The sequence below is a fragment of the Antechinus flavipes genome, chromosome 1, assembly GCF_016432865.1.
Source record: "Antechinus flavipes isolate AdamAnt ecotype Samford, QLD, Australia chromosome 1, AdamAnt_v2, whole genome shotgun sequence".
Taxonomy (NCBI): Eukaryota; Metazoa; Chordata; class Mammalia; order Dasyuromorphia; family Dasyuridae; genus Antechinus; species Antechinus flavipes.
In genome coordinates this window covers 348,853,863-348,881,474 of record NC_067398.1, presented here as the reverse complement: position 1 = coordinate 348,881,474, position 27,612 = coordinate 348,853,863, and the positions used below count along the sequence as shown (strand labels likewise).

Genomic DNA, 27,612 nt, shown 5'->3' with positions numbered 1-27,612 from the left:
AAAACTTTTGTAACAAATATGCATAATTAAATAACACAAATTCCCATATTGGCCATATGTGAAAATGTATATCTTATTCTTCATCTTAAATCTATCACTCTATTACCACTCATAACAGTTTTCCTATTGGAAAATTCATTCTGAATTCTAAATAAATGATTTACAAATACACTATTTAAATACAATCATCCACATGTTAATGCCTGTATTTATTGCTAACATTCAACACATTGATTCACAACCTGTGAAAAAGTCTAAACATGTGCTTTTCTCTAATAGATATCTTCCTATTACCATGTGACATTGGAAATGTACCTCAAAACACAAAAACATAAAACCAATAGTTCATCCTGTATCTTGCTTCACCCAAGAAAATTGAGGCCATTTTCAAAGGAATTCTTTTTCTACCCATCTAATATCATGTCACTCCATTATCTTTCCCTATAATCTTCTCCCTCATCTATCAGAAACTGATAGAATTGATCCTTTTTGCCAACGACAAAGCCTCCACAAAACATGTGAATTCATCCTTTCCCAATACTTCCAGTATATTACTCCCATTATATCTTTTATCTCGAGTCTATCTATTGGGTTGTTCCTTGTTACCTATAAAGGCTTCCATTCTCACCCAGTCCTCAAAAGTCTCCCATTTGATCCTATCATCCTCACTAGCTACCTATATATCTTTTCTCTCTTTCTTGGCTAAACTCCTTAAGAAATCACTTAAAGTAAGTACCTCCTCTTCCTCTAGTTTAAATCCTCTGCAATCTGGCTTCCAAACGGAAACTGCTCCCTGCAAAGTTGATGATCTCTTCCTTGTCAAATCTAAATACTCATCCTTGTTGACCTTTCTTTGATAATGGTGATCACCACCTCTTCCTGGATATTTTCTATTGTCTAAGTTTTATTTATTATATTCTTCTCTCCTAGTTCTCCTATAGCTCAGATTTCTCCTCAGTCTTTTGTGTTGTTTCTTTATGCCATGTTTGTTACCTATAGGTGTCTTCTCAAGGCTCCAACCTGGTCTCCCTTCTTGATTCTCTCATGCTCTCACAGATGTTCTCATCAATTAGTATGGATTTAATTATCATCACTGTGCAGATGACTTCTAGATCTTTACATCCAATCTTAGGCTCTTCTCTTTAATGTGAGTTTCTAGAAGCTGGTTTTCTTAAATTTTTATTAGTATCTCCAGTGAAAACTACTGGCACATAGTAAATACCTAATGCTTTTTGACTGATTGATTGATGCACATAAAAGACTACTTTATGCTGTTTCATGGTTTTTTTTTCAATGCCTTTCTTCCTATAATACTGAGATTCAAAACTATTTGAATCTAAAGCCTTAATTTTTTATTAGGCTTTTGCTAAAAAAAAAATCACCTTGAGATATATTTGCCATTATTAATTTTCATCAAACTCCAGCTATATCACATAAATATTTATATTTTTTTCATAGAAGAAAAAAAAGTCGGGCAATTTTTACAATACCTGCCATCCTTGATAACTTCACATGTCCTATTGTTTATCTCTTTATCCATTCTATGGCGAGCCTTGAGTGAGGTAGAAGAAAGAAGGAGAATTAATACCTTAATAATCCTAAAATTTTAAATGCAACAAAAATCATGGGCTAAAATAATGTGAAAACATCCAACAGAATTCTTAGCATTTAAAAAAAACTTACAACATCATCCACAAGATCTTTGATTGCAGTGATGCCCAGCACCAAAAGTAAAGGCACAAGTGTTGTATACCATGCCAGGGTACTTATTTCAGGAATTGCCTTTAAAAAAAAGGGTATTTTAAAAATATTTAATATTTCTATAGAATTTATTTTTTATTTGAAACTTGATTTGAGTAATTATTCAAAATTGAATTCTTTTTTCTTTTTTATTATAGCTTTTTATTTACAAGTTATATGCATGAGTAATTTTACAGCATTGACAATTGCCAAACCTTTTGTTCCAACTTTTCCCCTCCTTCCCCCCATCCCCTCACCCAGATGGCAAGTTGACCAATACATGTTAAATATGTTAAAGTATAAATTAAATACAATATAAGTATATGTGTCTAAACAGTTATTTTGCTGTACAAAAAGAATTGGACTTTGAAATAGCATACTATTAGCTTGTAAAGGAAATCAAAAATGCAGGTGGACAAAAATAGAGGGATTGGGTATTCTATGTAGTGGTTCATAGTTATCTCCCATCTTTCGCTGGGTGTAGCTGGATTAATTCATTACTGCTCTATTGGAACTGATTTGGTTCATCTCATTGCTGGAGATGGCCAGGTCCATCAGAATTGATCATCATATAGTATTGTTGTTGAAGTATATATAATGATCTCCTGGCCCTGCTCGTTTCACTCAGCATCAGTTCATTTAAGTCTCTCCAGGCCTTTCTGAAATCCTCCTGCTAGTCATTTCTTACTGAACAATAATATTCCATAATACATAATTGAATTCTTGAAGATATATTGGTAGAACTCTTGGTACCCATTATACAAGTTATCTCAAAAGCTATTGTAGTTCTAAGCTATAAAAATAATAATGAATATTATACCTTACAATTATGCAGGTACTCTAAAAGTTTTAGTGCAGTTTTAAGCTACTGAATTTAAAATTGTACTAAAACTTTTGAGACACCTTGCAGAATAATAATAATAACAACAATAATCACAATATTAGCACTTATATAGTGCTTTAAGGTTTGCAAATCATTATATACATGTTATTTCATTTGGGCCTTATAACAATTCTGTGAGTTCAGTGGTATTATTATCCCTATTTTACAGAGAAGGAAACTAAAGTGGAAAGAGTTCAAATAATTTGCCCAATGCTCACAGTAAGTGTCTGAGACTGGAGTTGAACTCTGGTCTTTCTGATTCAAATTCCAGTGTTCTTAGCCATTATGCCACTTAGCTATCTCTATTACACACACACACACACACACACACACACACACACTTAACATGTAATATGAAATTATTAAACACAATAATCTCAACATATAAGAATAACTACAATAACAACAATAACCCAGGTTATTCTCATCACCTGTAACAGTGCCCCAAAAGAGTAATTCTGGTTTCAGAACAAAAATGAACATAATTAAAGGTTTATAACTCAGAAGTTAATCTATATTTTCATTCATATGGAAAATCCATTCACTGTAATCCTTCTTTGACTTAAGAAGACATTCTCATGAATTATTCTGGCCAAAACAAATGCAAGACTTTATGGATAACTCTCTATGAAAAAAATCACTGAACCTAGTGTGCTTGGTCCTTAGATGCCATATAGTTGGTTGTCAGTCCTTTACACTTTTCTAGGAAATGCCCAAGCCTGCAGAATACAGATTCATCTTCCTGCCATAAAAATATTGGGATAAGACTACAGTGGAGATTTGAGAAATATCAATGATATTGTGTGATAAAGTTGAGGACAGTGCTAAACAATGACTGAAACTTCAAAAGCATGAAATAGTACAGATGTAATAATAATTTTCTTTTTTTTTTGTATTAGACAATTTATATACTTAATTCATTTCTATCTTTAAGAATCTTTATTCTTCCTTTGAAGTTTAGGTGCCATGGTTTTTATGTTGCTCCTTCCTCCTTAATTGCTAAAAGAGAACTTTGTCTATCTTGCCACTATATTTCTGTTTATCTCTCCACTTTGTCCCTTCTCTAGAGTTTATATTATCATTCTGTTGAAGGATCATTTTTTGTCCAGCCCTACTTTCCTCTTTATCTCCTTAAGGAAAATGTTAGTTTCTTGAAAGTGGGAGCTATTTTTGGCTATATCTCATGTTTAACCTTGCACATACAGAGTAGATTCTTAGTAAATGTTTGTTGACTTGAGTTGAACTTTAGGACAACAAGTTTTAATCCCAGTAAGAGAAGTCAGAATTGGAGAGTTGTGCAAATATTTTTTCCCCTCCCTTTTCTCAATTAGTCAATAATCAGTATATAAAGTACTGTGGTTCCATTCCCTTAAAGAAAAAAAAATCAAATTCTTGGAGTCATTCATCATATACTCTTTTACAACTTAAACATTATTGTGCAACCATTACTCATAAAAGATTTAAGATATAAAATAGTAGTATTACCTGTAAGATAAGGAGGATCAGGAAATAGAAATTGGCAGCCCTCTTGAACTGTTCAAATAAGTTCATTGGTAGAAAGGTAATTGCATTGTACTTGTAGGTTTTTATTGCATTACTCTATTAAAAAAAGAATTATTTTAAGAATTATCAGTTATGTGCTCCTGTAAATCTTATATTAACACAAGTACAAAATATTATAAAAAACTATCAACAAAAGTTGTTTATTAGTATCATTACTCTAATTGTGAAAGTGACATTTACCAGACAGAATGTGACAGTGGGATTTCTTAAACTTGCTTTAATTGTGTTATGCACAAAATGACTTCCAGAAAGCGTATAATCTTTAAAATCAAAGACTATAAAAGCGCATATTATTATTATAAATAATTTCTCTCTTGATTTAGATAGGCAGAATTTTTCTTGACAAGGAAATTCTGCCTACCAAAGCAACTGCTCTGCACTGTATAGTCTTAGACATTTGTCCAGGGTAATAAGAAGTTAAGTGCCATTCCCAGGGTCACACAGAGTATGTCAAAGACAGGACTTGACCCCAGGTATTCCTGACTCCAAAGTCAGTCCTCTATCTACTATACCATGTTTTCTCTCATTAGTAAAAGTAAAGAAAATCACTACTCATGTTCATACAATGCTTGCAGTTTGAAGAAATAGCAAAAAATCTTACTCATCCTCACTTATCAAATGAGGAAAATGAGGCTTAAATTGTCAAGGTTACATAGCAAGTATGTATTGAGGCTGAATTTGAAACCTAGGTCTTCTTGATCTCCAAGTCCTGTGCCAACATCATATAGGTAGTATCAGATTGAGGACAAGAGTTGAGATTCAGTCTGATGCTCTACTAACCCAAAGTGCATAATTTCAATGAGGTGGAGGAAGAAAAATAATATTATTATAATGTTTAACCCCACCCCTCTCACACTAAATATCTAAATTCAGCATTAGGAAAAAATAGAATCATAACTATCGAATGAAAATATTTCTGAAATTGTACATGATAGTCAAACTTTACATTTTAAATTATCAATGATAATATTTACCATTTATAGGGTAGTTTAAAGGTTATAAAGTACTTTATTATGTAATTTGAACCTCACAACAGCCCTATTATTATTTTCATTTTAGAAAGGAGGAAACTGAGACTGAGAGAGTTTAAAAGACTTGTCCAAAGTTATATAGTCAATAAATGTCTGATTTCCTGACTCCCAAGTCCAATACTTTATCCTTATAGCATTTATATAAATCAGTAATCTTCTTTATAGAGAAATATGAGGGTAGGGAGAAATTAGCACACAGAATTTTGCCAGTCTCCACTTATCTACTTGAGGTAGATTAAGATAACAGTGATAAGATGAATAAAAATTAATCTTCTATAAAATTACAGATGATTACTGCAAAGATTCTTACTGATACTGAACAGAAAAGACTTTAAAGACACTTGGAAGTTAAAGGCAACTTACCGCATATTTACTTTCTTTCAAACAAAAAAACGTTGTATTCATAAACTGGGGCTGTTCATGGAAGCTCCGATCATTTGCCTTCACTTGCCATGTACATTCTAAAAAAGATAGGAGGAAATAATGAAACAAAATCTCTCAGAAACAAACTAAATACATCTACTTTTCTTAACTGCTTAATTACATCATATAACATTCAAGGTAGCTAGGTGATACAGTGGATAGAGTGTCTGGCTTGGAGTCAGGAAGCCCTTTTTAAGAGAAAGGCTCCACAAATCATTTAAAATCTTAGCCTCAGTTTTCTCCTTTATAAAATGAAGATAATAATAGGATTGTTGTGGGGCTCAAATAAGATAATATATAAAAAGCATTTTGTAACCTTCAGAGTGCTCTGGTCTTCAGAATGCCCGTTTCAGCTACTTAGTACAACCCTGGTAAGTCACTTAACCCTGTTTGCTTCAGTTTCCTATTCTGTAAAATAAGCTAAAGAAGGCAATAACAAAACACTCCAATATCTTTGCCAAGAAAATACAAAGAGAGGTCATGAAGAGTCAGCCAAGACTGAAATGACTAAAGAAATACATCTGAATAAATCTCTAAAATATGTTGTCATAACAATAATAGCCAAAATGTATATTGTACTTTCAGGTTTGCAGAGTACTTTACATGTAATATTTTATTTAATCTTCACAATAACCCTGTAGGGTAGAGGCTATCATCATTCACATTTTGCCAATGAAGACTAGAATTTAAAAAGATTTAAATTTGTGTAGTTTGAACCCAGGTCTTCTGAACTCTACATCCCAAACTTTTATCTATTGTGGTGATAGTTCCCAGAATTACAATGAGCTGAAAAATCTATTTCCTTCTTAGCATTCAATTTGCTTTTTCTCTCCAGATTTCTTTGGTGCCTACATTTTTCTGATCCACCAAAAGAAAAGATACTACACCTTAACAAGTTCTTTCTTTTGACATTTTAATCATGGGTAACATGATCTTGGGCTTCAACTCATAAAACAATATCTGTTGACTGCAACAGCTTTATCAAGAGAGAGAGAGCTCTCTCACTCTCACTTGAGGTACTTAAGAGAGGCTCACATTTTGGCTACATTCCTGCAAACAATTCCCATATCTAAACTTTAGGAAACTTTCTTCCTGAATGTTCCCTCTCATTTTCTGTTTTTTATGGCTGTCCAGCCCTTTTGCTCATAAGCTGCCCCAACTCCCTGGTTAGCATATTTCAAATCTTTCAGCCTCCTTTGCAAAATACTTCCTTGTGCAAGTTCACATAGCTAACAGGTATCTGCAGCCAAATTTGAACTTGGATCTTCCTCACTCCAGACAACATGTTCTATCCACTATGTCACATAGCTGTCCTTTATTTCTTCTATTAGAGTGTAAAATTCCTAGAACTTAGTTACTTAAAAAAAACTCTCACAGCATCTATATATACCTTACAATTCATAGATATCAAATAAAGATTTGTTGAATTCATGAATGAATGGATATCAGAATTTTTTCTCCCAACTGAAAAATTGTTTCTTGACTTTTCCTCCTTCTATTTAATAAGGCACCTGACTTCAAATTATGATGGGATTGTCATTTACCCTATAAACAGACGATCTAACAGCAGGATTTCATTTGCCTGAATGTAATTTTAAATTCTGATCATGTTACATAAGAATAGGCTCCTTAATTTTTTTCTAATATTGAACTGGATTATGAACTTAATGAAACTCTAAGGTCAAAGTTATTTTCCTAAGGCATTTCTGGAAATCCTGGTTGGTTAAGAAGCAAGTCAGGCAGTTAGATTTTATCAGAGGTGATTCCACCCTTCCTCAAAGTAAGAACAGAATAAAACATCCTCTCCACTTACAGTTTCATGCCTTCTATTGATTTTTTTGAAGGTAGGGAATGAGGCAGAGCCTGTGTTTTCTTTTTTCAAAGAATCAAGCTGCTACAGAAGCTCTGCCAATACAGTAAGTAACAAAATTAAGATATTTAAGCTGTTTCCTTTTTATAGCTACTCAATTAGCCAAATGAATCTGTCTCCTAAAGAAAGGGCAGACAACTGCTCCTATTTTAAAGCTCAATTTGTAGAAACAGTGTGAGGCAACCTTAGAGATCACCTGGGAGGTTATTGAAAAGAGATAGAAAAAACATTCTCAGTCATAGTGAAGAATGGAAGGAACAAGATCTTTGAATAATGGAAATGAAAAAGGAAAAGAATCTATATGTTCTAAAAATTTTTTTAGGAACTTTATGGTGGCAAAGACCTAGAAATTGCAGGCTTACCCATCAATTGAGGAATATCTGAACAAAATGGGGTATTTGATTATGACAATACTACAGTGGTATAAGAGATGATAAGCTCAATGATCTTAGGAAAACACGATTTGTATGAAATAATAAAGAGCAAAATGAGCAGAACAAAAAAAAGTTTTTAAGAACAACTTTGAGGGGCAGCTAGGTGGCACAGTGGATAGAGCACCAGCCCTGAAGTCAGGGGGATCTGAATTCAAATTTGACCTCAGACACGTAACACTTCCTAGCTATGTAACCCTGGGCAAGTCACTTAATCCCAATTGCCTCAGAAAAAAAAAAAAGAACAACTTTGAGCAAATAAGTTGTTTTGGATATTCTCAAGATCCAAATTAATTACAAAGGACATATAAAAGAAAGTGTTATTTGAATCCAGAGAAAGAACTGATAAACAGAAGGATGTATCAAATGGTTTTAGACATATGTACATATTTTTATCTAATGATAGTCATTTCTAGGGCAGGGGAGGGAGAGAGAAAAAAAGTAAATTACGTGATTATTTTATTATATATTTTTAAAAAAATAGCAAGTTGTGAATAAAAGACTTGCAGTCTCATGTACAATCATCTTTTTTTTCTATCCTACTCTGTTAAGGAAATTCTTGTTTTATTTCTTAAGTTGAGAATAAAATAAAGGAAATTAAAAGAAAAAATAAAAGTAATGTAGGAAAGAATAACACAATTTGAAAGTATCTTGTATGTAGGAAAAGAGCTGATCCAAAGAAATTTTTTTTTCTCTTTGATTCCCTTATCAGTACTCACACAGTACACTGCATTTGTTAGATGTTTCCATGCTTTAATGGATCAGTAATTCTGTTCCTCAGAGAGAAATGTTGCAAAGCAGCCATCTTTTCATCTTGTCCTATTCCTGTACATGATCTCCCATCAGTCCTCCAAAGGGAGTCCACCCAATGTGCTGAAAGCATTCCTCTAGACTCTTTATATTTTATTCAGTGGAGCATATGAGCTCTCCAGTTATTTTCTTATCTGTTTTTACTAGATGACCTCTTCTGTTCACATCTCTCTAGTGACATCCTTAATACCCCTTCTCCATCACTATTAAGCTACAACCTTAAGTCTTTCTCCTCATACCTTTATCAAAAATATCCTCAATGGGTGTGCTTATGCTAGTCTCAAAGATTTTGTAGAGGTAGTTGTGGGAAAGCAGGCATGTGTGTAACTAGTTATTGACAATTTTTATGTCCTTTTTTCCCCTACAGGAAAACATAGTAGAAAGTCTGTCTTGAAACCAGAAAAATCTGGATCCAAATCCTGTCCCTGATACCTGATATCTGGTAACCATGGGCCATTCACTTTAATTCTCAATGCTCTAGGCCAGGGGATATCAAAGATGTAGCTTGTAAGCCATATAATAGTACTGAATGTCTGTGGCCTGAACCTGAAAAGTAGTTATTAGCTGATTTTAATGTTTGGTTGTAATAATAAAAACTATGCTTTATTATTTTATTTTTAACCCCTACATATTTATAACATAAATTTATCTATATATTATATATATCTATTAATATAATATAATCTATATATGTGTTTTATATATGTGTGTATATATATATGTATATATATGAGTTTTTTATCACTATAACCAAATATAAATAAAAAACCCATATATATATATATGGGATATATAACCCTACCAAACTTTAAAATCAGATACTAATTACAAAATTAGGCTTAGGTATATATGTGTGTGGCACATATGTACACATACACATATGCATGTATATATCTATCATCCATATCTTTCCATTTACTTATCCTACATGTGGTTTTCTTAGTCAATATGCAGCCCCCAAGAATCCTTATGTACAGTTTATTAGCCATCTTTTCTGTCTGAGTTCAACACAACTTTAGGCAACATTCTAAGATTGTATAAGTGACAACATGCATTGTTAGTGAGAGTTTCCTCACCTGTGGAGTTCCTTATCCCAATGAAATCATTAGTCCCTATTGGGATGTTACATGTTTTTCTTCCAGTATTTGGTTCCTCCATCTCTGTTCTTAGTAACTAATTTAATGGCTACTCACTGAGTTCTTTCAGCTCTGTTCTCTCTTTCCCCACCATGACTTGTACTTCCTAACCTACAGCTTAGACTCATCTGATCATAGCACTTAAATTCACAAGCACAAACATTTAGGAAGTGCTTTATTCTTTTTTAAAAATATTTTATTTTATTTTATAATAAGTTTATATTGACAGGATCCATGCCAGGGTAATTTTTTTACAACATTATCCCTTGTGCTCGCTTCTGTTCCGATTTTTCCCCTCCCTCCCTCCACCTCCTCCCCTAGATGGCAAGCAGTCCTTTATATGTTAGATATGTTGCAGTAAATCCTAGATACAAAGTGCTTTATTCTTATTTGGAATTTAAAACACAACTAAAAGTTAAGCACTAAGCATTCATTCCTAAGTGCTCTGTATATATTATCTTAAAAAAAATCTCTGGAGATTCTGAAAAAAAAATAGAAATATGAGTCTTTTTCCCTATTATAATTCTCTACAGATGTGTGGATGTGGGGAAGGTGGGTTGCATACCAATTTAAAAAATTGGTCAATATCCAAGCAAGCAGTAATCCTGTTATTTAGTGTGCCCCTCTTATCTGACCTACTTCAGACAAAAGAAACATATAGCTATTTGACACATTGATCAATGATATTCCCCTCATGTGACCTTATTCTTTCCTTTAATTGTGCTTTCAGTACTAATTTCTGTAGTAGAAATCCTTCAATAAATATAGCCAAAAGATACCCTACATGTTGCGTTCCTTAAAAGGGCTGGCCATTATTAACAAATATTTACTAAAGCACCCACTGTGTGTTGTACATTTTAGTCTCAGTATCCAAATGCTTGGTATTCACAGATAAATCTATTTTCTGTGTTCACTTAGAGCTTATTTTTTAGCTTGGAAATATGAATGCACACAAAAAAACTCAATAGGTAGTCATCTATCCTTATCTACATACAGAGTATAATTTTTTAATTAAATGTTTGCTCCAGCACAGTATGACTTTCTTGGTGAAGGGAAAGCTTTGCTTTGTTTTTCTCCAGAATTTTTTCCACAATACTTCATACAAGCATACAATGAAAGTATTTAATAAATGCTTGTTGAATTAAAAAAACTAAAAATTATAAATGAATAGGCACAGACTGAATGATCACATTGTTTCAGGTCAGTTAAGATTTAAGGAACAGATAGAGCTCAAAATCACAGGGAAATTAACTAGTTATAATTTACTATTATTTTTAAAAAGGATACTTTGATGATGTTTGATGTTTAGGACATAGGCACCTTTTGTTCTGATGCTGGAACATGCTATATAGTACATATGAGGTACAACCAGGACTTAGAGAGTGATTGTGAGTAATCAGAAACATTAGAGTTTACAAGATTTCATAATGGAGAGAAACTAAGGGAGCTGGAATAATTTTCAAATGCATCAAACTGGGGCCAGGAAAGTCCCATGTATCTCTGAATATATCAATCATGAGTCAATTAGAAAAACGCAAACACAAGGGTCCTTAGTGTTTTAAGTTTATGACTTTGAATTCATAAGTTACTCAGGCTTTTTCTTTTTACATAATTTTCCTTCCTCATAGGAAAAAAGGGTCAAGATTGAAAACTTGTTCCCATATTCCTTAATCACATCCCCTCTAGCCCTCCCACCCCAAAATTTCCAAGAAAACATACTCTTCCCTTTCACTGTGCCTTTTGGAATGCTTGTTCCATAGGTAATAAACTTTCCTTCAGCCCCAATCTTTTCCTCTACTGACTCCTTTCATTTTCTAGCTATTACTGATAACATAAACTCCCTGGTCACATTTTCCATGCATGGTTATACCTTCATTCATTCCTTTTAGTTCATTGGCCAAGGCTGGAGAGCTGGAATACTCCTTGTTCCCCATTAGCACTTCCAAGTTCTCTCTCTACCATTATTCTGTAACTCTCCTCCTTTCAGATTCATGCTATTCTCCTCTAACACCCAACCAAAATCCAGGTAGCTGTTGCTTAATCCTAGGAGAACACTACAATGAAGAGTTGGAAATGACTGAAAATGAATAAACAACAAAGACACAAGTCCTATATTCTGCAGGAAGCCTTTTCCAATTCCTGTTGAACATAGTGTTTTTTCTCTTAATTATTTCCTATATATAGCTTATCTGTACATGTTTTCTTCTTGTCTCTCTCATTAGATTGTGACCTCCTTGAGGCAAGTGTCTATCTTTTGCCTCTTTTTTAAATCACTAATGCTTAGCATTGCCTGGCACATAATAGGCACTTATTAAATGTTTAATAACTTACTGTTTCATTATGTCTAATAAAACACTAGCCCAGATATCCAAAAGTAATGCACACATTTGTTAAATGTAGATAAAACAAATATTAACAATAATTGTGTTTTCATGGTCATTATGTTCTTTGATCCTTAATGTCCAGAATCTAACCATAATGAATGAAAAATTAGATCTGATTATAACTCCCTTTTTATCTTAAATCCTTATGGTTTTACACCTTATTTCTTCAAGAATCCATAATTTCATATATGTGAATATTCTTCCTGTATCTACTCAGATTAAAAACTCTAAGATTAAGCAGATGATCCATAAAAATTGTGGTGAAAAATCTATCATCTAATGGCTAGAAAACTAAAAATTCATATCCCACTCTATTCTGCCTTATGTATTAATAATTGACTGAAAAGTTTATCTAAGCAGTGTAGCAATATTTATGGATTGTATTTGGACTTGATTATTCAATAAAGGCCCTAGTGATAGTTTGTAAAAGTTTAAATTCCCTATTCCTATGAACTACAGCCTGACTAAAAACATGTGAGTTTTTGTTGACCATGAAGGGATGTGAATCCACCTGCTCATAAGATGCTTGCCTATCACGAGACTTCCTAAAGGATTTTAGTCAACCCTATGCTTTTCCCATTACCTGATAATTGTACTGATAATTGCCTCTCTGAATCAAGCTAATTGGAAGCACACATGGTTAGGCCAATCACAAGCTTAATTCAGTTTGCATCCCTGGACTACTTTTGGTACTTTCTATAACCTGCAACCTTTCCAACTGTATAAAAGAGGTACTCTGGATATTAGATGCATCCCTGACTACTAAGCAGACTTGGATCCCATTTATTCAATTACTAGCCTTGTTAATAAATTGAATATGCTTGAAAGTTTGTGCTTCAGTTTTTCAAACTATCAGATTCAGTTTTCAAATTTTTGTCATGATATGACCAATTTGTGGTTGAACGTTTTTCAATTAGCTAGGCTAGTCCCTCAATTGAGGGTAAAAATTATATATACACATACACACACACACATATACACACACACATATATATATGATATACATGTATATGCATGCAATTCATCCCTAGGACAACACTCAACACCTTTTTTTATTTTAGTATATCACCTTTACACACTCGTGCTATTTTGGCATTGCCTTTGAAAACCAAGTTAACTTCCATGTCATATTGAAGCACCAGAATGACAGTAGTAAGGGGCATATTTCAATGACAAAAATTACTAAGTTCTTGAGTATTCATTATAGTTGATTTATTATATGAAATGTTAAGGGAAGGACTTCTAAATTCTGCAGATGTATTATATATATATTTTAAAAACATAGATTTGTCACACCTAATAAGTCTTATGATATCAGGCAAATAGTGTGGTATGGAAGAAAGAAACATGGCCTTGGAATCAGAAGACTAGAGTAAAAACCCATCTTGGCTACCTATTAGTGACTTAGGAAAGTCATTTTGATTTTCCTGGCCCTTGGAATGGGGATTAAGGAAAAAGGAAAAAGTAAATACTGGAGAAGTATGTGGCCAAAAAAGGGTAAGGAAAGACAAGAGAAACTGAAGATTAAAAAAAAAAAAAGGAATAAGCTGGGGAGAATGGGAGTTAAGAAATCAAGGAGAGGCAACAGACTACACAAAAGAAGCAGACAACCTGAATAAAAGCAAATTATATATATATATGTATATATATATATGATCATCATGTATTCTTATATATATGAATATATGATGATCAATTCTGATGGGACCTGGCTATCTTCAGCAATAAAATGAACCAAATCAGTTCCAATAGAGCAGTAATGAACTGAACCAGCTACATCCAGTGAAAGAACTGTGGGAGATGATTATGAACCACTATATAGAATTTCCAATCCCTCTATTTTTGTCCACCTTCATTTTTGATTTTCTTCACAGGTTAATTGTACACTATTTCTAAATCCGATTCTTTTTGTACAGCAAAATAACTATATGGATATATATACACATATTGTATTTAACATATACTTTAACATATATAACATGTATTGGTCAACTTGCCATGAGGAGGTGGGGGGGAAGGAGGGGAAAAATTGTGACAAAGGGTTTTGCAATTGTCAATGCTGAAAAATTACACAGGTATATATCTTGTAAATAAAAAGCTATATATATATATAAAAAGATAGATAATTGGTTTTCTTTGTAATCCTGTGACTTTGAGAAGGAGTCCATGTTCTTTAGCAGCCTGTCAGAGGGTCCAGAACACAGAAAAGCATAAGGTCACTTTAATGAGATGTTTTGTTTTGTTTTACCCTACAATGCAACTGATGCTACTAATACAAGGAATAAGAGAAAGGAGGGTTAAATTAAATAATAAAGAAAAATCCCAATTTTTAAAAATTGCAATGGGTCATGTTGCAACCCAATTCTGTATTCTACTTTTGCAGAGCTTATGACTTTTTTCTTTTCTAGTTTAACATATTTCTATCTTATTCTTACTATGTTAGAGCTGTAAGGGACCTTAAGTCATCTTACTGAAATCCCTTCATTTAACAGATGTTCAAAGAGGGGCTCAAGGAAATATAGTAACATGCCCAAATTCACGTAACAGGTAAAATGTCAGGTCAGTATTCTTTCTGCTATATTATGCTGATTCTCTTGAAACTGGGAGTCAAAAGTCCTCAGTTCAAATCTCAACCCTCAATATTTATTAGTTATGTGATCTTAATTTATTAAAAAATTTTGAGCCTCAGTTTCCTTAACTATAAAATGAGATAAGAAGTGGCATGATAGAATGGAAATAGACCTAGCTACAGAATCAGAAAAATCTAGGTTCAAATTCTACTTTTGACAGACACAGGCTGTGGTAACTTTGATGCAACTCACTTCAACTCTGTGTGTCCCTAAGCAATTCTCTAAAATGGTGGCTTTTAATTGGGGGTCCTTGAGCTAGGCAACTATTTCAAAATTATTATTTTCCTTTAAAATCCAGTGTGTATTTTACTTCATAGATTCAAAAATATTATTATGAAAAGGGTTCCAAAAGCTTTATCAGACAAAAGGATCCATGACACACATACACAGAGAAAATTAAGAATCTAATATTGTAATTACAACTCAATTATAATCGAATATTGTAAGCTTCAAAATAGTTGCTGATCTGTAACAGGAGAAAGAATTTCCTCACAGAGAACTTCTGCCAAAAAAACTACAGGTCTGGACAAAAATAAGAGAAATAACAATATTTGCACTACTTGCTTTACAGGGCCAGTAAGGGTGCCAAATTAGACAAGCTTTGTATATACACAAAGCGACTATTGTTATTAATAGTGTTATTATCATTAATAATAATCATCATTAAATATGTTTTATAGTTTACAAAATCTAGCCAAGTTAATTCTAGTGGTCTGGGTTTTCCAGATCTGAACTGGTAAATTACTTCTACATAACTGGATCTCTTTCATCCATGTAAAAAGTAATTTCCTATTCATTATGGAAGATGCAGAATATGGCAAGAACACTGAGCTCAATGTCAGGAGACTCACATTCTACAAATAATTAGCTATGTTGGTCAAGTCAACTCACCTCTATCAACCTCAATTTCCTCAGTTGCAAAAAAAACCCCAACCAAAACAAACAAAAAAAGGAAGTTGAAAATAGACCTGTAAGGTTTCCATAGTACTTTTTTGTTTTACAATCTTAAAACTCTACAATTCCAAATTTTGATTTTGGATCTTCAAAAATGCTAATTACAGTAGCAGCTTAAATTTCTATACTATATATACTATTACATTCACTGGAATGAAAAAGATTAAGTCAATTACCATGCAAAGGAAACATTGACTTTCTTTTGTCAGCAATTCAGTGTGGAACATCTATATATATGGACTTTCCCATTGTTAACCCTGACTAAAGTCAAATTAACACTGGCATGAAATTGAGAATAAAGAGGCGCAAACCATGTCTTCACTTAGCTATAGCTCTTTACTCAAAGTTTTTCTAGATGTCCATTTACATGCCACAGCATAACTGAAGACTAACCTATAAAGAGAAGAACCCTAATTTTGCATGCCTACCTTACATATTTCACTTAATCACCTTCACTGAAGCTATCTATAGATTGTTAATAAGAACATTACTACTAAAAAAAACTGAAGTAGGAGGATAGTTCTTCTGTGAAAAAAAAGAATAGAAAATAAAACAACAGCAACAACAATAACAAACCCCAAAAACTTTAAAGCAAGCAGAACAGAATTCCATCTCATGAGGCAAACAAACAAATGGGCATATATCGAACATAATTCAGTCTCTCCCTGTGTTGATGAATTTTAATAGTTTGGATTTACCATTTCATAATTCTAAATAATAAATAAGATCATTTAGATAAAGATCCTCATAAGTTGTGATTCTCTGAAAAAATTTTTACTATGTAAAATGATGTAGTCATCTTGCTGACTTCCCAATCAGACTGAAATAATGCCAAGAAAAGTGAGAACTTCTTTTGTTTGCCATGTTGTTGATATGATGATAGGCTTAAAGATCAATTATTAGATATTTCTTCTTAAATACTATCATCACCTGCTGACATATTATCAAAGATTGACAGGATATAGTAAAATGTACCCATTTGAATTAGAGAAAAGGACCGGTTTGAAATAGTGAAAATTCTGAATGATAGAATTTAAAAAAAAAAACAGAATGTAGTTTTATACTTTCAAGTAATTCTAATTAGACAAATAAAACATTATTCCCAGAGAATTGCTCTAGTGAATAAAATAATGATAAAGAATTGGGATAGAAGAAAGAGGATTGGACTTTAGAATAAGATTTGAGCTTAAATCCTTAACCTTACAGAAAAAGAAGCTGAAAGAAATGCAAACGAAAATAACTTTGAGGCAGCCCTTCATATTTATTAGACTGACAAATTTATTTAAAAAAAATAAAGAAAATTACAAATTCTAGAGGAACTAGGGGAAGATAGATCTATTAATGCACTCTTGATAGAACTTCAAACTGATCATGCCATCTTGGCAAACAGTTTGGAACTATGTCTAAAAAGTTGTTAAAATGTACATACTCTTCACAAAAGAGGGGCAAGATCCTACTTATGCAAAAATGTTTGTAGGGGTCCTTTTATAATGGCAAGGAATTGGAAAGTGAGTAGATGTCCACCAATTGGGGAATAGCTGAAAAAGTTATGATATATAAATATAATGGAATGTCAGCAGGATGATTTCAGAGAAGCCTGGAAAAACTTACATGAACTGATGATAAGTAAAGTAAGCAAAACCAAGAGAACATTGTACATGGCAACTGCAAGATTATGTTATAATCAACACACACATGGTTAATTTGTTTCGCTTGACTATATATGCTTATGGGCTTTTTTTGAGGTGGACTTTCTCAGTGGAGATTGAAGGAGTGAGATAGGGAGAAAAAGTGGGGAGAATGCAACTATGAAAATAAAATTGAATTTTAAAAAAGAAGAGAAAAAATAAGTTGAAATTCAGAGAGGTTTAGTAGTTTATCAAGGCCACAGAGTTTGCAAATGTTAGAGCTAAAATGAGAATGTAGGAATTCTGAGGCTTACCTAGGTCAGTGTTTTTTGTACTTTCCACAACTTAAGTATCATAGATCACAGAATCTCAGTCTTAGATTAATAAATTGCCCAATCCAATCTACATCTAAATAAGAAACTACTCAATAACATAATCACTTCTCTTAAAGATCACCCAGTGAGGTCTACCTCCTATTTAAGATAATTTTCTTTGCTTAGACATTCCTCTCAAAGTATTATTTAAATTTTTGACTTGATAAATCATTTTTAAAATTGATAAAGAATAACTTGAGATCAGTTCCTGTCTGAATCAAGAGGAATAAAAAAATCTTTAGGTCTAAATTAATAAGATTTTTTTTAAATAGAAGAGAGAAGCAAAGATGTCTGAAAAGGGATTACAAACAGAATAATACTGAAACTACAAAGATAAATCTGAATTATATAAAAAATTTGAAAGTGGATATGGTTCAGACTTGTGGTTTCCCACGAAGCCCTCTTTTTATTTTCTTCATTTAGTGTTGAATAGTTTGTTTATGGATGTTTGTCAAATCCCACCTCCAAAATCTTTATGTGACATAATACCTTTAATTTGTTTCCCCCAACATAATCACCTCACATATTCCTTGACTATTAAGACAATCACACTTGTATTAATTTAGAGAAGAGAAGAAACATTTCTTAAAAAATAAAACTATGTTTTAACAAGAACTGATTTCAATTCTTCCATCTTACATTTTGCTACTGCTTAGCAAAATACAGCCTTCAAAGATTAATGAAAATCAAGGGAACTTATGAGAATTCTTCTAAAGCTGATGAGAAGATTGCATTTTCATACTTCATGTCATCCTCTAGTTTCATCAGACATCTTTCATTTAAAAGCTTAAAAGAATCAGGAAGATATCTCTACTGGACCTCCTGAAGATCTAAAAGTAGATATTATATCCTTAGGAGAGCATCTCAATTCATTTGTAACTGGTCCCCTACTTAGATTTCAAAGCAAACTTTCTTAAAGTCATAAAGCCAATTAAGTGTCAGAAGCAGAATTTGAATTCTAGTCTTCCTGTATCCAAATCTAGCTCTCTTTCTCCTATACAATAATGCTTCTCAAAATATGCTTCTATCCCATGTGAAGTATATATGCATATATGTATATGTTTGTGTATTGGGGATAGAGATAGGATAAAATAAATAACAGAATCATCAGTATCTAGAGTTGCTCCAGAAAACAGAATAAAAACTCTGAGTAAAACTAAGTTTTAAAACAAAAAATAGCCAAACTGATCATTTAATAAACCCAAGGTAATATCAAGTCTGAATTCATGGAAATTAAAGAGGTTAAATTAAGAGGTTAAAGAGGGCAGTACTCTGCATTAATTATCCTTTACAAGTTGAACAGTCAACCCAAGTCTTGGAACACATAGACTATGTATGTATGCCCAGGAAAAAAACAGAGTTGACAGTTTTCTTCCACTACGTGCTTCTATTAAATTCTAAATGCTAATCGACCCACATTCATTCTCTAATTCCTAATCAACCTATATGACTATGTGGTCTAAACAACAAAGTACAAAGATATATAAATGCACCAGCCACTTATTCTGTAACCAGTAGATACCAATAGATACAAAGTACTTTATCAGCAGCAGTCATAGTTATAAAAATGTCTATGTTACAGTGCAGGAAAGAATGAGGAAGAAATTTGTCTGGGCAATCACCTGGAACTAAACTTTTAGTTGATTTGGTTTCTTCAACTCTACTCTGACTCTACTAACATGTAGTCTTGAACTAGAGTTGTGGCTGTATGCATGGTTAGAAGGGGATATATATATATATGAGAGAGATTGTGAAAACAGAAATAAACAAGTTTTTAGTTTTTTTTTTTAACAGACTGGATTTTTAGGGTAAGTTTGAGTGATGAACATAGATAACTAAGAGTATAGTGATTCCTTTGACAGTAATAGAGAAGAAGGGAGAGTTTGGTAGGAAAGATAATGAGTTTTTATAATAGACATATTGGCTTTGGGATCTACAGAATATCTAGTAGATACTGGTAATATATACTTATCCTAAAGTTCATAATGATAAAGATTGGATCTATGATTTCATTGATATAGGAAAGTTCCTAATGAGGAATTTTATTGTTCAGACATTTTCAGTTGTTTTTCTCTTCATGATTTCATTTGGGGTTTTTCTTAGCAAAGATACTGGAGTGGATTGTCATTTCCTTTTTAAACAGAATATTTTAAATAAAAGAATGAAGACTGCATTGCATCAAAGTTATTCATTTTAAATCAATACTCTCTTTCTTCACCCCATTCCTGCCTCTAATACTGTCTACTTCCATTCAAATAACCTCTTCTTTCTACCTTACACAAATTTAGAGAATATATCTTTTTATATTACTCAGCTTAGTTTTGATAATTACTGCCTTATAATATAGTTTAATATTTGGTACTGTTAACCCTCCTTTCTTATACTTTTTTCATAATATAGATTAACATTTGGTACTGCTAAATCTTCTTTCTTGCATTTTTCATTAATTTCTTTGATTTTCTTGACCTATTGTTCTTTCAAATAAATTTAAAAAAAATTTTTTTCCAGCTCAATAGAATAATTTTTTTGGTAATTTAATTGGGATGGGATTGAATAAGTATTTTAGGTTAAATTATTATTTTTATTATATTGTCTCTGCTCACTTATGAACAATCAACATTTCTCCAATTATTTAAATCTGACTTTATTTATATAAAAATTATCTTATAATTATGTTCACATAGTTCTTGGGTTTGTTCATGGCAGGTATAATCACAGATATCTTTTACAGTCTACTGTCAACTAACTTTTTTGTTGGATCTAGTATTTTCCAAGTATATCATCATATCATCTACAAAAGAGATAATTTTATTACTTCATTGTCCATTCTGATTCCTTCAGTTTCTTCTCTTATTGGTATTTCCCATACAATATTGAATAATACTGGTGACAACAGGTATCTTTATTTCACTCCTGATCTTATTGGAAGTTTATCCTTGTTACAAATAATGTTTCTGGTGATTTTATTTATTTTTTTATTATAGCTTTTTATTTACAAGATATCTGCATGGGTAATTTTTCAGCATTGACAATTGCAAAAGCTTTTGTTCCAATCTTTCCCCTCTTTCACCCACCCCCTCCCCAAAATGGCAGGTTGACCAATACAGGTTAAACATGCTAAAGTAGAAGTTAAATAAAATATATGTATACATGTCCATACAGTTATTTTGCTGTACAAAAAGAATCGGGCTTTGAAATAGTGTATAATTAATCTGGTGATTTTAGATAGATACTTATCATTTCAAAGAAAAATCCATTTATACTCATGTTTTTGGATATTTTTAAATGGAAATGAGTGTTGTATTTTGTTAAAAGCTTCTTCGGCATCTATTGATATAATCATGATTTTTATTACTTTTGTTATTGATATAATTAAACCATCTTTGCATTCCTGATATACATTCCTCTTGCTTACTATGTATAATCATATTTTTTTATTGATCCAGCCTGCTTTTACAAGGGACAATGCAGCCTCACTTATCAATGAATTCTGCACCCTTTTGACTTAGAAAAGCCACTCTTCGAATTATATCCTGGAGAAAGTTTTAATATAATCTTAGTAGACTAATTTCTGATAGTGAAAAATAGGGAAAAATCAAATGCTTACAATTGGATACTAATTGATTAAGCTTTGGAATATGGATGTAATACTTTCTTAGAGATGACTGGTGATCTAAAACCAATTACTCATATTGCAGCTGAGAAAACTGAGACTCAGAGAGTTTTCATGCCCAAATCACTCAGAAACAAAGTTAAGTAAAAGAACTGGGATTTGAACTCCAGTGTTCCGATTCTTATCAAATACATCATTTATTCTATTGCACCACAATGACCCGATTTTAGTTTCCTGGTATTCAGAAAGCTGCTATTCCCTCTTTCTTCCAAAAAAATGCAGATCAGAATCCATTCAACTATGTGTGCTACATGTTACAGATTTAAAGCATTGTAATGAAATATACTCATGTTAATACCGCATGTTCAGAAACCAGAGAAAGTATCCCCTCTATGAGGAATTTTCCCAAAAGCCCTGAAGAACTATAGGATCCAATGAAGTATCATTTTATATGAAAGGTTTGTGATTATACATCTTCAAAATTATGATTCCTTGTTGTTGCTGTGATTTGTCCTTCATTTGTGAAGGGGATGATGACATCAGAGAAATGATGCCATAACATGCCATAACATTAAGTGAAGGTGGATTATGCAGTAAATGAAGGTGGATCGTGCAAGTAACCAGTCTTTCTCCTCTGGAGCCATTTGGGTCCAGTGGCAAAATCTATATCAGGACAACTGGATATGGTCCTGAATCCAGATCATAAGCACACTGCTGCATAATATATTACAATACATAATGTATAATATGAAAAATATTGCTTAATAATCAAATGATTATTAGGATGACAGTTTTAAAAAATTCTGAGAAAGATTTGAACTCAAGTCTTTATATTTCTCTGTATTAGTTAACATTAATTTTTTTTAATAAAAATACTTTAAACTTTTACTAAATGTTAAAAGAACTGGTACATAGGATTGATTTAGTAATTTTCATGTAAGTCGTGATTTTGGAGCATTTTGATTCATTCAATAAATTTTGCTGAGAGTTTATTGTGTATAGCAATATTGATTCAAGCTACAGTAAAAATAGGAATAGTTATAGGAACTGGACCAATGATTTCATTAGTATAGCCAATCCTTAGATAAGCATGAAAATAAGCACAATTTATGAGTAGAAAAGCAAATCAGATACTCTCTCATTATTTTGGCTACCTACATAGTTTTACCATTGGCAAAAAGTAAGCATTTTCAAATTCATCATTTCACATCTGACTCCATTTTTCATTTTGCAGGATTTGATTACTTTGGCTGAGATTATCTAGCTCATAAATAAAATAATTTGACTTTTAAAAATTGCTTATAAAGAGCCTAATGTTTCTGTATTACTAATAAATACAGACTAGCATCTTCCTGAGGACCAATTTGTGCTATCCTAATCACTATCAATAAATTAATTGATAAACATTTATGAAATACCTACTATGTGCCAAGGACTGTGCTGAGTGCCTGGCATACAAAAAGCAAGACAAAGAAACAAACAAAAATCCAATCCTGCCCTCAAGGAGTTTGCAATCTAATGGTCAAAAGCAACCTCTTAAAGAAGGCAGAAGAAAAGTAAGAGGGGGAGGGGGAAGTCATTCTAATTATAGGCTGAACTAGGTGTACTTTATTTAAGTCCAGAGGATAGCTGGAATGGGGTAAACACTAATAAAAAATCTATAATTTTTAACCATTTGTTGGGCAACCCTCATGCCCTTGTACTGTTACCTTTTCTGACTGGCTCTCGATTTTCTTCTGCTTCTCTGTTGACACGGTTTTGCTCTGGTTCAACTGCAGGCTCTTGCTCTTCAAGTTCATCCTCTGTTTCATCATCACTATAGGGAACCACTTCATCATTGGGTTGAGAGTCCTCCTCAATTGTAGTTTCTGAGTCCCTTTCCCTATTCATTCTGCTGACAATCAGGAGCTACCTAGTTTTAAAAGAAAACCAAGATAGAGTTATTACTGTTACTTAGTTTGTAGTTAGCTCTAACTCTGCCAACCTTACTTCCATTATAATAACTTATCCTTCTAAAATTCTAGTAATTATCACTCAACTAAGATTCAGAGGTTCAAGTTTACATAAAAATAAGAACAAAAGCAATTTCCCTGTTTTTATAATGAAGTTTAAGAGCTCAGTATATAATTTAGGAAAGTCAAGAATATTTTTAAAAAGAAGAATGAAAATTGCATTGTATCAAAGGCATGTTTTAAATCAATTCTCTACCCTATTCTTGCCTCTAATACTCTCTATTTCCATTCTAATATCTTTTTCTTTCTGTCTTTCGATCTATATCACAATATGCCTATATACAAATATAGAGAATATCTTTAAATGAATCCTTCTATTTAAACACACACACACACACACACGTAGACACAATGGTGTATTATGATACTGCAATTTTTTCTGGTCCAGATCTGTTATTTCAGAATTAGATAACTTTCCATGTGGGAAACTACTTCTCTACCCTCAACACACACTTTAATATAGCTATTATTATTATTATTATTATTATATTAGAAAACTGAGGCTCAGAGGGGTTAAGTGGTCATATAACTGCTAAACATTGGAAGTACAAAAATCTAGGAAATCCAAAGCTGGGGCAACCAATAAAAATTTTTTTAAAACACCTCTGGTTTTCTTGGTGGGAGGAAAGAAAAGTAGAAAGGAAAGGAGATATATAGTTCATTAGTTCTGATAATCTCAACAAAGGCTAAGAAGAAAGGAACTGGAGAGAACAAGAAGTGAACATTGTGATTCCCTGGGGATCAAATTTAATTAAAGCAGATATTGAGGGATCCTTAACATTCAAACAAATCAGAGAATTTATAGCTATAAGAGATTTGGAGATCATCTAGTTCAACCACTTGCAAATTTGAATGAAGATACTAAAACTTTTAAAGATAAAATATGACAATTAAATAGTTGAATAGAGTTTTGATTCAAATCCAAGTCCTTGAACTCTAAATATAGCATCCTTCTCATTAAACCATGCCACCTCTTATGGAAAATACATTCTAAATATCCTCTAAATCTTCAAATAGCTGTATTATTTTTGTAAAAATAGCTGTATTTTTTATAAAAAATAATTTCTGTTGTGTCCAATTCTCTATGATCCCATTTGGGATTTTCTTGGCAAAGATGCTAAAGTGGTTTGACATTTCCTTCTCCAGCTCATTTTATAGCTGAGAAAACTGAGATAAACAGGGTTAAATGATTTGCTCAGTCACACAGCAAATAGGTATCTGAGGCTGAATTTGAACTCAGCTCCTTCTGATTCAAGTGTCAGCATTCTATCCATTGTGCCACCCAGCCACTTATAACTATATTATATGGATCATCAGAAATTGTTTTTAACCTTAGCTGCTGAATTCTTGATTCCATTTTCTTTTATATTTTATGATTAAGAATATAAATTTATGACATGAAGCATGAAATAAGGCAAAGAGCACTGGACTGAGTGTCGAAATACAGTAATTTTAATGCTAGTTTTAATACCTCTGACTTATTTCCTTTGCTATAAAGTAGAGGATCAGATTATTCCATCTCTCTAAAATCTTTTGATTCTGCTAATACTAATCATGAAACATTGCCTTGAAATGAATTTTAAAAATATCATGAGAACTAAAAAACCTCAAGAGATCATAACAATGTAAATGGAAACAAAAACAATAATAACCAAATGTATTGGAAATTAGTGGAATTATAATGAACAAGTTAGCTGTGAAGAAGACATGAGAAAGTGTATTCCCCTCTTCCTTTTTAACAAGGCAAGGAACTGTGAATGAGGAATATGGTATAGAATGTTATATTCAGATGATATGTTAGTTAATTTTGGTAAACCATATTTTTTCCCTTCTTAATTCACTGTTATGGGGGATGACTTGTTGAGTAAAGGAGTAAAGAAATTCAGGAAGTAAGGCATGACATGAAATAATTTAACATATGTAAAATGCTTTACAAACTTCAAAGTATTATGCTAGCAAGTCATTATATACTGAAAGTACATCCAATATTGCATACTATTTATGTTGAAATTCATTTTTTTAAAACGTGAGGAGGGAAAGAAACCATCATCATGTTGTATGGAAAGAACAAATTGAACTGCTTAGAAGTATCAATCTGAGAATAGTTAAGTTTTCATGCAATTAGCCCAGTTGTGAAGTTATTATGAGATGAAGCATTGGCAATGTTAGGTTATAACCACATGGAATAATTTGGAATAGTTGAAAGACAGATGGACTTGAAGCTGAGGATTTTTAGTTTAAATAGGCTCTGATAGTTATTTTCATGAGATCAGTTTAGGTAAATTACTCAATCTCTCTGAGCCTCAGTGCCCTCATCAATAAAATGATCCTTAGAATATTACTACCATAGCATCAGTTTTTTCCTCATACATGAATACCTTGAGCATTCTATCAGATTTGAAATACATTTTGAGTGTGAGTCATCAATTACTCCATCTATCAGCTCATGATCATCCATGTTTCTTCTACCAGTAAAAAAATCTAATTAAACAACATGTATAAATGACAAGAAAAATTGTGCTCTACACAAAGAGTTACATGCTATTGCAGTTAACCATATCATTATTGAAAGGAAGAAAAATATAAAAGATGAGATGCACATGTACTCATGGAATGTATTTCTGTGACAACTCATGCCACTGAGGTGATGGTGAAGAACTGCATTCTTTGTAGTACCTAAATGTAATGAAATATTGTACAATAAGAGATGTTGCTGAATAAAACAAAATCACAAAAGTAATATATAAATTAGAATGAAATCTAATAAATGATTCTCATAAAAATGAAAACTCACTAAAAAAAGTCAAAATCAAGTAACTAAAAACTAATAATGGTTTCCAAGAACACAAAATGGAAACATGCCTTCCTTCTCTCATCAAAGAGGGCAGAATCTTACAAATGTTATATTATCGGACTCTTTCATTGTGTGAATTATTTTTTTGCTTCAACTTATAATTGTAATTGACCTTTATGGCCACTCACTAGTATTATTTTAATTGTCTCTTAATTGGTCTCTCTGCCTTGAATTTTCCCATTCCAAATAGCACAATATAATAGAAAAAGCACAGGCTCTCTATTTTATCTTATTGACCCACTCCAAATTATACAAAACTCCATCTGCCAGAAAGAAATCACCACAAATTTCACGATTTTTAGCTGTTTTAATGTAAAATTGTCAAGGCATTGAAGAGACTTAACTACTCTGTGACTTTTAACCTTCAAACCACTAAAGAGAAAGTAAATTTTGGCAAACTAAAAATAAAGAAAAATTTCTCTAGAGGCTCCTGTCACCTAATGCCTTTCATGTCCCTCTCACATCTTAAGGTACTGTAAGCTTCCAGGCACCAAGAAAATAGAACCTTCCAAACACTAACTTCCATGAGGTCTCCAGTTTCCATGATTGGTCTTAAGTTGGGAAAGACGACACAAATTAACTTTCTCTTATCTTTGCTTCATCACTATAGATTGAGTTTTTCCCCATAGGTATAGCTCAAAAAATGTCTTGTTCATAACAGTGAACATCTTATGTCTACAGAGAATTCTATTTTTATAAAGTACCTTTCGTGTTTAATTATAAAAAGCTGATCTTCAAATTATAAAAAATAAAAATTGTGTTACAGAAATTAAAAGCTCCCAAATGTATGTTCTTTTAATAAAGATTTGAATATTATATGCTTGGAGAGTCAGGTGCCTGGGACTGAGGAATATTCAAATAAACAAATTAAAAAATTTACCAGGTATAAATGCTTAGTATCAATCTGAAGAGTCATGACAAATTCATAGTGAACAATTGAATAAGAATGCCTTTTGATTGATACAATCCTAATTTGTCCTGTATAATTTGGTTCAGATCTATCTTTTGATCACTGTGGGGAACTTCTTGGCTTGGAAATTCCATCCAGTGATACAAACTGGCCCCTTGTCCAAAACAGTCTTTTAAGAAACTTTTTCTATTGATGTCAGAGGTCAGACTTGGAACTGGAAACAAACCTGAACTTAAGAATCTTGCTCATTCTAAAATTAGGTAATTAGAATCACTAATTATTCTAGGGGTAGTGAGATAGCAATAGATAAGAGTGCTGGACCTGGAGGCAAGAAGATTAATCTTCCATGAGTTCAAATCTGACCTC

The 27,612-nt window shown here is 32.4% G+C and overlaps 1 protein-coding gene across 1 annotated transcript in view; it reads right to left on the bottom strand.

The window, feature by feature from the left end:
* Positions 1-27,612, bottom strand: part of ATP8B1 (ATPase phospholipid transporting 8B1) — a 134,027-nt gene that overhangs the window by 59,299 nt on the left and 47,116 nt on the right. The window contains exons 2-6 of the mRNA XM_051969579.1: positions 23,180-23,382; positions 5,581-5,678; positions 4,109-4,222; positions 1,684-1,782; positions 1,491-1,552 (exon numbers count right to left, since the gene is read on the bottom strand). Of these exons, the coding sequence (XP_051825539.1) occupies positions 1,491-1,552; positions 1,684-1,782; positions 4,109-4,222; positions 5,581-5,678; positions 23,180-23,360 (554 nt within the window). The 5' untranslated portion in view covers positions 23,361-23,382. The remainder of the gene's footprint in view (positions 1-1,490; positions 1,553-1,683; positions 1,783-4,108; positions 4,223-5,580; positions 5,679-23,179; positions 23,383-27,612) is intronic.